This window comes from Coturnix japonica, chromosome 12 (genome assembly GCF_054131305.1).
Source record: "Coturnix japonica strain WE chromosome 12, WE-NBRP24, whole genome shotgun sequence".
Classification (NCBI taxonomy): domain Eukaryota; kingdom Metazoa; phylum Chordata; class Aves; order Galliformes; family Phasianidae; genus Coturnix; species Coturnix japonica.
In genome coordinates, this window is record NC_140674.1 from 11,262,937 (window position 1) to 11,275,077 (window position 12,141).

Genomic DNA, 12,141 nt, shown 5'->3' on the forward strand with positions numbered 1-12,141 from the left:
ACAGAGCAATCTAGTCCCAGATTGATCAAAGTGATATACAGTAAGAGCTTCTCTTGGTTTTAAAAATAACATTATTACATGTAGACATTAAATTCTGCTTAATCGTAAACTTCTTGCCTACATGTAAAATACTGTACCTTCATTTTCACTGGCTGAACTCCTACAGAGAGTTAATACTCCTACAATTTTTATTAATACTAATTAGAAGTTAATAGCAGTCATAACTTTTCCAGACTATCCCACTGTTTTTGCCGGAGCTACAATTGCTGACTTTGCACAAAACCAAGAACAAAATGCCACTCACTTTAGTTGGACCATTTCCAAGAACGGTGATCGGTAACGTTTCATACATAGAATTCCTTGCTCTTACTTTCCCTTCTTCAAAATTCAGATGAACTTCATCTGCAAATTAACAAGGATCACATCACAACAGGTTTATAAAAAGATAAAACTTCAGAGTTCTCTAAGTACTAAGTGATGTTACATTAAAACTCAAGAGTCTGCCAGCAGCAGCCCTCAAAATTTGAATGAAATCTGCTTTAAAACTTACTCTTTTCAAAAACATTTATAAATAAATTGTCTATTTTGGATGTGACCTGAATTTAAAGTTGCTACATAATTGCAGGTTAGAGGTAAGGAAGGAAGCTTGTACAAAATGTAGCTTTCAATTTTAATTCAAGACAATTAAAGAAAGGAAATTACTCATTATTTTGCAAACCATTACACATAGCATCTAAAATGCCATTTTAATTACAGGAATGAAGATGGTAATTTAGTTTGTGAAAGGCTGATAGAAAAATGGTTCCTAATTTAGGAAACATTGGTAGCTTCACGTATTTAAAATTATTTTTGTTATTTTAAAATCAAACTTCCATGGGTTTTGTTGTTGTTTTTTTGTTGTTTGTTTTGTTTTGTTGATTCTTTTTTTTTTTTTTTAATCAGTAGAGGAAAGCAACTAACATTAAATCCAAAAGACCTGTGACTGAACCGAAAATCTAGTTTACCCACCCAAACGTTTAATCACAACAGAAGAGCATATGTTTAGGAACTGTATCGATGGTTATGCAAGTAAAGCATTAATAACGTGGTTAATGAAACACAACATACAAAGCATATGCTTACCAACAGCACCATTTAAAGTCTGGAAAATAGCACATTTGTGGTCCAAAGTAATGTTCAGGCGTTCCTGAAATAAAAGTAGCAGAGATATTGAGGCATTCTAAAAAGCCAAAGCTTTTACCAGAGTCCTACAAGATCTGCTGCAGTAACAGCAAGTTAATCAGGCCAAACTACCTGACACACTCAGTTCTCAAATGGAATTCTTAATTTTACACTGTTAAGCCTTTCCTAGATTCCTGCCTTGTGCTGTTGTATAGCAAGCAATTTTACATATGAAAAAGCCACATCTAAACCTGTAGAATAAAGGTTATAACTCTCCAAAAAAACTGCAGTTTGTCAGGGTAAGCTAAAGGAAGATCTATGCTTTATCTGAGAAATATTGACAGTTCTTTGAACACCAGCAGAACACACTAGTGGTTGTTAAATCAAAATCACTGCATTTCAGTGTTTGAAAACAACAGAGAGCCAAATCTAAGTATCACGTCAGAATAGAAACACCTTCACTTAAAACATATTCCTAGTACTAAATTATTAAGTACATTGTTGAAAAAGTTTTTAAGATGATCAAAAGACGTACCCTTTAAAATAGATTTAAAACCTGCTATTTTGATATGAGTACTTTGTTTCAAATCATCCAAGATTTCCTTGCTTATTTTACAGTTCTGTGTATCGCCTTACAGAGAATCAGTGTTTAAGAACCATATAGAGTCTCCACAGTACTGTACGTAGCCAGTACCTTTATAGGCAGTGCTACAGGGGTGTTTTGAACCATTGTATAATGGTGCACTGTGCAGAGGTACACACTTTTGGTCTAGAAGACAATCTGCTCAGACAGCTAATTACATTACTTCTGAGTTAGGTGCAGAGTCAGCTCAAGTGTCACCACACACTGTCCTTTCAATTGCATATCTAGCATCTGACTTAACTTGCATAAAGACAATACAAACATTTCTGAACTTGTATCTAAACATGCCCTACATCACAGGCATAACTTGATAGAACTTAAAAGAAAATGCATAGAATTCAAAGACTTTAGATCTGCTGTAAGCACCCAAGTGATCAAAGTCAATCTCAAAATTCTGCATTATCAGCTTCTAGAAACCTTCTTGCATCAAAATACTGTTTAGCCTTTTTAACTCACTTTTTCTATTACCCAACCCGTGCCTCTGATCTACTATGTTTTAATGCTCCTAATCAGCACAGAGCTTTGTTAAGCTAAGGCTTGGAGAGGTCTCCCCCCACACTTTATGATGCAGCCTTGTTGAACATATCTGCATAAGAAGCTGAGGAGTTGGATGCAGCTGCAGGCAGGACCTGAAATGGCAGCAAGCCAAAATCTAAAAACTCTAGATCAGCAAGTAGTTCAGTGACATCCTGGAAAAATGCCACATTCTCTGGCTGTCAAACTGCAGACTACATGGGACCCTCATTGAGATGAATGTGCCTAATCATATACCTCAGAGCTATTATTTCTAACGACGAAGCACAGCCTGCCTAGATCTGCAGGCAGCCTGTAACTGTATTTCAAACCATGACCCTTCCGAAGACTGTTCATCACTCTGACAGAAGGAACCTCCAGAGAACAAACACCACTGTCAACATGGTATTCAGGAAAGAAGGAGACAGCATGCCTTTTATTTTTATCTCCTGATGTTTTATGAGGAGCAGCATGTTATTGCAAGCAGAAAGAAATGGGAAAGCCAGCCACCACCTACCCTCGCCAATGGGTCGACGTAGATTTTGGTGTAAAACAGCTGGTCATCGTCATTATCCTGCAGATTCCACTGCTGCACAATACGATTTATATATGGAGCATAACCAATAAATCCTGCAATATTAAAAACACAAGTTATTTCATTCAGTGTGTTTGGTGCCAATGTATGAAATTCATACAGTTTGGCTTAAAAATCTAGTTTTCTGTGATATGCATTAGTTCTGTTCTAAGAGTTTGCAATTACAGGTTATTTTTATTGTAACGCTATTTTAAGGTAAAAAATAGCAGAGACATGTCGAAGATGGAAACAGATACTTTTCAGATGGTCCAGTAAACTCCAAAGCATGAGACTAGGCTATTGCTGCTCCCAAGAAAGAAGCCCGCTGTAGAAAAAAGCCCGCTTCATTTTCACCAATCACTGAATCACAGATGGTCGAGATTGGAAGGAAGCTCTGGAGATCATCTAGTCTAACCTCCCTGATCAAGCAGGGTCCCTGTGAGCACATTACCCAGGGCTGTGTCCAGACAGCTTTTGAATATCTGAAGGAATCACTTCCTTCTGGCAGAGAAGCCTGAAATTAATCCTGCCAGAACTACAAGTGGAATTCAATTTGAACCTGAAATGCATTACGTTTAAGCCAAATCAAATCAAAACAAAACAAAACAAAAAAAAAAAACAAAAAAACCCAGACAAGCAAAAAAAAAAGAAAAGAAAAATAGGGATGATACGCTGGGTAAAGAGAGAAAAATGTGGGAGCACTCAGATCTGCAGAGTGCCTAGCACTGTTTAACCAGGTAGAATGAAGCACTATTTTCTGTAGCAGATAAACAATGTCAGAGTCAATGCAAGCATGTATTAATCACCTGCAGAACTATTAACAAAGTTGGCATTTATAGGAGACTTCAGAATTAACACTACATTGAGATTAATGGGAATGACCCACACTTCTCTTGAAATAAATGATCCAAGCCGTGCTGAGGAGACAAGCAGTCAACACCAGCATTTGCACATAAGGTGCAGAGATCCCTTAGAAACAGGGCACCAAAGCAGGGAATTCTGTGGCCCAGCTTACAATCTTTCTCTGTAAACAGCATGTACAACCTTATGCTTCTACCCCTAAACCAGCAACTGGGTGATCCCTGCACAGCATTTCATTGTAAGTCATTAACGCCCCAGGCGTTACTTGATTTACATGCTTTACACAGCAGCATTGCCAAAAATACCATGGGACTTCGAAGGAAATCTATTCTTGAGAACAAAAGAGCAGACATTCAAGGAACAGAGAGTGGTAAACAGCAAATGCAATCTTCAATTAGTTCTTGGGGAGTTCAGGAATACCTACACGTATAAATATATAAAACATAATGAAAGCATCATGTTCAAGTTCAAGATTGAATATATTCACAAATCACACTTACCTCCAGAGTTCAGAAATCGTTTTCCACTCCGGACAACAGGATACTTGTCAGCTAGCCTTTTATCTGGCCAAATTAGCCCATCTGCTGCAAACACCACTTTATGATTTGTTTCCTGAAATTTCTTCAGCAGTTCTTCAGGTCCTCCCGCAAAGATAACATCATAGCTGAAAACGAAGAAAAGATGTCCATTGTTAATGGTTCTGTGTTCAAAGCAACAAATTGTTTGATTATTCAATTTTTTAAGATCATACAGACATCCGTTAATTTCTGAAAAGTGACTTACTAAATCCTGCCACATTACCATGTAAAAATCTTATCATCTTCTGGGAAAATAAGTCCTCAATAAACACTATTTAACCAGCATTTTCTCCTTCCATTTCCATTTATTTTTCTCAGCCTTCTACATTGCTTCTTCCTTCAGAATTTTACTACCTGAAACTGATTTTCAAGTATTTTGAGTAACATACAAGTATACATCTTTAAAAGACTTGTCTGACATCTTGTTAAGTGTGCACATTTATTTCTCAATATATATTATTACTTTCTTAACTACCACTTAACTGTGCTACATTTTCACAATATTTAAATTTCTGCTATAACTTTCTTGATGTGCTGAAGACTTCAGAAGACTCTAAACCTCATAACATTTACTTATGAAAGCCACCAGTTTTTATGTATTCATCAGATTTAACTCCTGATTCTCAATCACAGAGACCAAATGTTGGAAAGGCTGATATCTAAACCAAGAGGATATCTATAAGAGGAGGTCAGCATTAGCCAAAAAACAGAAAATGTGCAGCTTTGGTTAGGGTCATAACATGATGGAATATCACAAACCCAGCTGTTCCTTGCCATAGAACAAAACCTAAATCAAATCCTCTGAAAAACCACAAAATGTATGTAAGTGATTAAATAATTTAGAGCATAAGGCTCCTTTGTTCATACTTTAGATCAACATATTTTGTGTATTACTGCACAAATCACTTCAAGGTTCATTTCACATAGCATGAAGTGAGGACACAGAAATATCGGGATCACACTAACAGATTAATCTCTGGCTGCAGAACCAAAATATCTGAATTTAATGGTAGTGTCTCAGCTTTTACGTTTATGGGGATATTCTTATCCCATGAATCTGCCTTAGGTACCTAAAGTCTGCAGTCCCAAAATAGGGCAGAGGAAAGGTACAGCTACCAGCTCCAAGGGTCTCATCTTTATCAAGATTTTGTTCTTGCTAAGTATTTGAGCCAGGACAGCCGTATCCCACCAGCAGTAAACAGAATTTTTTGCACTGCAATGTGTTACTCAGCAATAGAGCCAAGAAACCAACCCTTACAGCCTTCTGGTGCTCCTTTGTTACAGTTCCGAATTATTTAAAATGTCCTTTCTTCAAAGGAGATTTCATGCAATTGGACTAAAAAAAGTGAACAGCTGGCTTACAAATGCAACAGATCTCCACCACAGAGCAAAGCATGAGCCCTGGAGAGGAAGTGTGTTATGTAGTCTATATAAAGTAAATGGAGATCTGTTAACCTTCACTGTTTTGTTTTTCTGTAACTTTGGCAGAAGAATGTATGAAAGAAAAAAAAAAGAAAAAGAAAGAAAAATGTATTGTACACTTTGGAGCTTCTCCAGTTTTGCAACAGCTGCCTGCTTCTGCCCAAAATATACAGAACAGTATTTCCCTCCCCATTCAGCTGGTGTAGTCCTATTCAAAGCCAGAATGGGTCTGAAGAACAAGCAAGAAACAGGAGACGAGTTGAAGACAGACAAAAACAGAGATTTGTCTGAGGCTTTAACTTAATAGCTTATGGCAGGCTGTGCTTCTCCTCTTTGATCAGGTTAGTGCTGCTGCTGCAATGATTTGCAGCTGCAGGAAGGAACCAAACACCCCTGGAACATTGCTTCCCAACGAGTGTCATTCTGGAAAAAGAGCCAAAGCTGAGCAACACGCTGGGCTAGCCACAAGGCTCTGCTTGGGAAAGGGATATGCTACTTAGCGCAGCACAGTTCATAATACAAAGCACAGCAGCACAGAGCTCAGCTCTGAACTGCTAAACTGTATTTGCAATTATTGTAAACTTTACATACAAAGGGATATTATGCAGGAGCATTAGTCTATCACTTATGTACATTTTCCATTGATTTTTGTGGCCCTCTGTTTCATCAAGAAGTAACCTGCTGGATTACCCTATGCCCCCCCCCCCCCAAACAGGACCCTCCAGCAGCTTCCTACTCTTCACTGCTAGTCCTCTCATCTGTGGTTTTACACAGTTCCATTTGTCTCAGACAAAAGGAGAACTTCTTGAGCCAAGCTCAAACCTACCTATTTGCCTCTCTTCTCTGCTATCTAAGACTACGTATCCAGCACTGAATTCCTGTCATAAGGAAGATCCAATTGAGGTCTACCACATTGAGACCATTGCAAAATGGGTTCCAGGACAATCTTTGACAGTTATGCATGTGAACTGACTTTCAGATTTGAATAGGACTTCAGAATTGGACAGAGGAGAATATGTAGAGATACACCCAGAAAGAGGCAGGACACTTTGACAAGCTGGAAAAGCTCAGATACTCTTATTTACTCTTTGTAAATCCTTTTGATTAACTAGGATGTGGAGGGGGTAAATAAAGTTTCCACAGCTCCAGTCCTATTTCCTGAAGTTCCCAGATGGTTGATGTTCAGGGTTGGAATCCACCCAGCCTTCCTCCTTTTTTGGCCCCAAGTCACACCCTCTGTACACCCAGCGCCTTGTCACAGCTGGGAAGTGATCACGGGTTGCAGATCTTCCAGAACTGAACGTGCAACTTTGCATCTACAGCTTTATAACAATAAAGACCTGTTACTATTTAAGCTGCAAGTTAAAGAGCTCCAAGTACAAACAAGGGGGATTTACTTGCAACTAGCAACGCAGGTCCCATATTTCATATTATTTAAGTGGACTGTTTAGGCCACACACTTCGCTGTTTACAAAGTATTTCCACCAGAATCACACCTTAATTGCATTTTCTGCATATCTCAAAACGGTTATCCCTCATTTCCTGGCAAATGTTTTTAAAAAAAACAATCGAGGCTTCAACAATCTTCTACAACACAAGCAGATTGCTGTGGGAGTTCTGGGTGAACAGTCACAGCACCAACCATGTCAGCCCAGTCTGTGCTGGCTGTTAGCCAGTTCAGTCTGAAATGGTCCAAAGTAAATCAGCAGCTCGCTCTCACAAAAACAAACCTAATTCAAATTGTATTCCATCCGCACCTAGACACAAACTGACCACTAGAAAAGTTGAAACTATTTCCAGAGTTGCGAGTCACGTAAAAAACACTACTCAAAAAATAGCAAGAAGCTGCATAAACTGTTCATTATACATTATTTGCCCAGTTACAGTAAATAAACCGGGAGATTCCTTCTCCACCACCCACCAAGATTAATATCCCAAATGCTTCGCAGTGAATATAAAGAAAAATACCTGAAAAAGAAAGAAAGCTCCTATAGATATGCTACATTTCTCAAAGTTTAAATCAATAACAAGGATTCCTGGAAATGAAAAGGCTCATCATAATCCAAACATAATGCTAGAATTAGAAAGAAAATATATATTTTTTTCCTACTTGGAATCTGTCCCAAAAGCTTTAAATCAATGTGTATTTGGGATTATAACCTTCAAGAACCTGAGAGGCTTGAAATTGCAAGTTTTCCTGGCAAGAAAGATTATGACATCTGTACTTGAACACACATAGTCCACCATACTCCCTCATCCACCCCCCCCCTTAGATAGCCTATCCTGGAGATAAAAAATTATGTTGCAGAAATGTGAGCCACACCCAAATCTGATAACAAATTGAAGTATTTTACCATATAGGGAAAAATATTAAGGTACTGAGATAGTAAGTTAGAAAGCAAGAAGTCAATATAAGCAGTGAGTGTTAAGTAAATAGATGATTCATTTGAGCCTCTAGTAAAGATCAGAACAATTCCCCAGATTACTCTCAAATACTTTTCTGGTCTTGCATGATTACTAGAATACCACGAGCATGTACATGCTGATTTTCACAAAGTTATTTTTTCTACTTAATGAACAGAAAACTGCTAGTCAAGTTAGTAAGAAAAAAAACAAAACAAGCAAACAAGAATGTGTGGCTTGGAACTGCATGTCACTTTTAAAGTTACAGAAGTGTAAAAATCCATTTCCCATGTAAAGCTTGCTCAAAGCGCTGAAGTAAAATTCAGTAGCACACATTCCAAGATGAGCTGGTAACAGAGCATGAACCATGCACATGCTCCAGGCTTGCCCTCAGCTGCCTCCCCTAGGCTGGCTGTGCCTGGGGCCTCTCAGCCCCATTCAGGACAGAGCTGCACATCCTCCCTGTAGGTGCTGTAACCCTAGCATGGGTGTGAGAGGCTGTAGTGGCTGCCATGAGCTGGGCCCTTAGCTGCTCTCAACATGTTCTTAGCACACACAGGACGAGAAAAAGAAAAAAAAGAAAGTAAACATGTTAAAAAACCCCTGTGCTCTCTGCTTTCTGCAACAGAAAGAAAGCTATCTGGCCTCCAACAAGGAAGCTCAGGCATAGCCATGCTGTTTGTGGTAATCTGGCACCCGCAGCAGCCCTGTCTCCATGCTTCCATCTGCAGACACAGCAGGCACTGGGGGGCTGTATGGCACAGTGCCTAACTTCATCTCTCCAGCACATAAAAGGAGTTCTCTCACTAAGTGCTTTCCTCAAGAGCCTGTTTTCCAGCTTACTCCATGTCACTGTTACTTCATGGAAGGAGATCATGCTCAGGTCTCTTCTGGCCATATTATTTCTGGAGCTGCTTTTGCCAGTCCCCCAGCTCCCAGACCTCAGCCACATCCCACACTACCGCAACAGAATGAGAGATGGATGCATGCTTGCCTGATGGTCTGAAAGCTTGTCAGCTCCAACAACATTTTTTCACCCCCTCGAGGCAGCATAACTATGAGCAACTCATACATCTGTAAATCCTTTTTAAAAAGCAGTGATTGCTCCAAGCACAAACTACTATTTTTATGAATGAAAAAATGGGAGCAAACATTCTCAAACAAACAGAGGGTCATGCAACTTCCAGCACATCAGATTAGCTACTTCTGTGTGCCCACCCAAGCTAAAATGTAAAGACAACAAACCAGGTTTGCTCACCATTCAACAAACATTACAATCAAGTCCTCTTGATCAGCATAGCTCTGTATGCCTTCTTTCAGCAGTCGAACTTTCTGCCCTCCACCAATGGAGTTCGCCAACTCACCACCTTTCCACTCTTCACCTTTCCCAAGTACCTGGAAAAAGTAAAAAGTCTTTTTTTTTCTCTTGGTACCAAAAAACAAGAGGCTTTTGAAAGCAGACCCTTATTGAAAACAGATGTTAAAGCAGAAGCAACACATTAAAGCACAGCAAGCCAGCATTTCCAGCATCATAAGTTTTCCATGTCTGAAGCAGCATTCAGCACGATGACATCACTGCAAAACCATGAGACAAATTTCTTAACCAAATAAGAATCAAGCAATTGCCTGCTACCGCTGTTTATTTAAACACATTTCCATCAGAAAAAGGAAAAAATGAATAACCGTTTCGAAACTTGTATTAGAAGAACATTCTGAATGAGTTGTTTAGAAGACAAATTCATCATTTTAGGAACAGGAAGTATCAAAGAGCTTGGGGTATCAGGATATTACTAATACAAATTCCAAGCTCCAGTATTCCTGAAATACCCCCAGATCACTTTCATACAAATGAAGGATAGATTTCCCAATTTACGACTGTGCTAAAATCAGCTAAACAACATTCCTCCATAGCCAAGTGCCAATTGCAACTTAAAACTTTTGTGGGTTTTGAGCATTTGAAGGATAAAAGACTTTTGGAACTCCTAAAACCTGTAAGAACTGAATTGCACGCTGTTTTAGACAAATTTGCAAAGCTAATAGCTGTATGCAGAGCCCAGGCTTCTCAAATGCTTTAGAACAACATTAACTTTAGGAAAGGTTTTCTCAGGTTTTCAAGTTCAACAGTAAAAGTCAAACTTCAGAGACCAAATGATTTCTTAATTACAGTTCAGATGCTGTGGTGAGTAAGCAAGCAGAAGAATTTCATAATACAATCTGAATTCCTGGATTTTTCTTTTGCAAACAAAAATTGTGTGGAAAGTTACAAGATAGTTAGGGCTTTTGCTTTTCCCAAGGTCACGTGGAGGCCAACTTCAGTATGTGACACATGGAGACGTGGAACAAGACACGAGAGGCTAGGAAAATCAATAGAAATGTTTTGTACTCTCATAGTTATGGGATCTTGGGAGACAGAAGGAGGCTTGCAGTTGTGACCCTCCCTCCTTCCCCACAGCAGGACGCCCACCTTGATTAAGCAGGATGGGAACACCCATCACCTCCTGTGCTGCCAGCACAGCTTCCAGCAGCAGTTGTGCAGCTGCTCAAACCAAACAAGTTGCACTGCAAGGCCAGCCCAGATGATAAATCATGACAGAACCTACGAATGACTGAGGAACCTGACCACAGTATCTACTATTCTGTTGAAACCTTCCCATGGCAGTGAAAGGAGTATCTCCCAAGAAGTGAGGCTGGCTGGACCAGCCTGGCCTTTGTAAATGATTTATGTTATCCTGGCATGCAACTTAACCCACGCACCTTCAGTTATTTCTGCACTGTTTCTACCTTAAAGGCTGTGTAGTATGATTAGTTGGCATGAGAACATACGGTACCTTCACTGTATAGTTGAAGTGCTTTGCAGTTTGCATGAAGCGATGAAAGCCATCGGTTTCTTTAGTTGCTACAGTAAAAACTAGAAGGTTATCTGTGAGAGAAAAAGAAAGGAGATATTAAGTTTTCAGGCCACAGTTACAACAAAAGCACACCATATGAAGGGACTTCACAATTTGCCTACATCTGATTCCAAGGAACAAGGCAAATACACTGTCATGTTACAGGCATGAGACATCACCAAACAAGAAATTCTATGAAGATGCAGCATTTAAAATTACACTCAGGAAAAGGAAGCAGAGAAGTATCTGCTCTGTAAACAGCCAGCTCAAGAGAGGAAAACAAAGTTAGTATGACCTCTGGACAGGAAGGAATCTTTGAAACAAAAATAATTTATTACTAGTAATTCCATCTGAGCTAATCCTGTCACCTCTTGTCACATGAGTGACTGGTAGCAGAGAGCTTCACCCAGCAGTGAACAGCAGACAACAGAGCCCAACAAGCTGTGCTGGCTGCTTTTAAGTCCTTGGACAGTGACAAAAGAGCACAGGTTTTGGTTTATTCAGAATCGGGTGTCTGCAAATTATACCAATTTTGCCTTATTTCTGCATGCAAGCAAATGATCATGACCAATTTCCTTTTTAAATCCCAGGGCTTTTGACACAGTTCGAACAAGGCCAAGAATTCCCATTAAACAGCTTGATATTTTCTTCATTAAACTATTGAACAACATTCTGTACTCTTTGCAATATGTTCCATAATCATGGTACACAATTCAAAGCTATCAAAAAATATAAGACCTTTATCCAGCATTGAGTACTTAATCAGATCTGCTTGGATCCCAAAGCATATTGCAGTTCCTCCATTTGGTCTCAGTTCAAGCAATGGCTGCCCTCTAAACAGAGCCCAGGAGATCAATCCATACAGAAAGCAAAATTAATTGCCTCTAATGGCTATTCCAGACACAGCGCCTGTTGTAGCCTCACTCTTCTATAAAACATCCTTTGGGTTTATCCTGCTCAGCACAGTAACATTTGCTAGAGGTGGTTGCTGTGAAAAACTTTCCTATTAACCCTTTGGTCTTCTCCTCTAGTGCAAAACTTGCAGTCTGTAGACAAAGAAGTGTTCATCCTGAGCATATTCATGTCTGTTACAGCCCA

General features: G+C 39.3%; 1 protein-coding gene across 2 annotated transcripts in view; it reads right to left on the reverse strand.

Annotated features, from left to right (window-relative positions):
• Positions 1 to 12,141, reverse strand: part of PLOD2 (procollagen-lysine,2-oxoglutarate 5-dioxygenase 2) — a 46,795-nt gene that overhangs the window by 21,042 nt on the left and 13,612 nt on the right. For both annotated transcript variants that reach the window (XM_015871497.3, XM_015871496.3), the window contains exons 2-7: positions 10,984 to 11,075; positions 9,414 to 9,550; positions 4,253 to 4,416; positions 2,835 to 2,947; positions 1,123 to 1,186; positions 305 to 402 (exon numbers count right to left, since the gene is read on the reverse strand). In XM_015871497.3, coding sequence (XP_015726983.3) covers positions 305 to 402; positions 1,123 to 1,186; positions 2,835 to 2,947; positions 4,253 to 4,416; positions 9,414 to 9,550; positions 10,984 to 11,075 — 668 coding nt within the window. The remainder of the gene's footprint in view (positions 1 to 304; positions 403 to 1,122; positions 1,187 to 2,834; positions 2,948 to 4,252; positions 4,417 to 9,413; positions 9,551 to 10,983; positions 11,076 to 12,141) is intronic.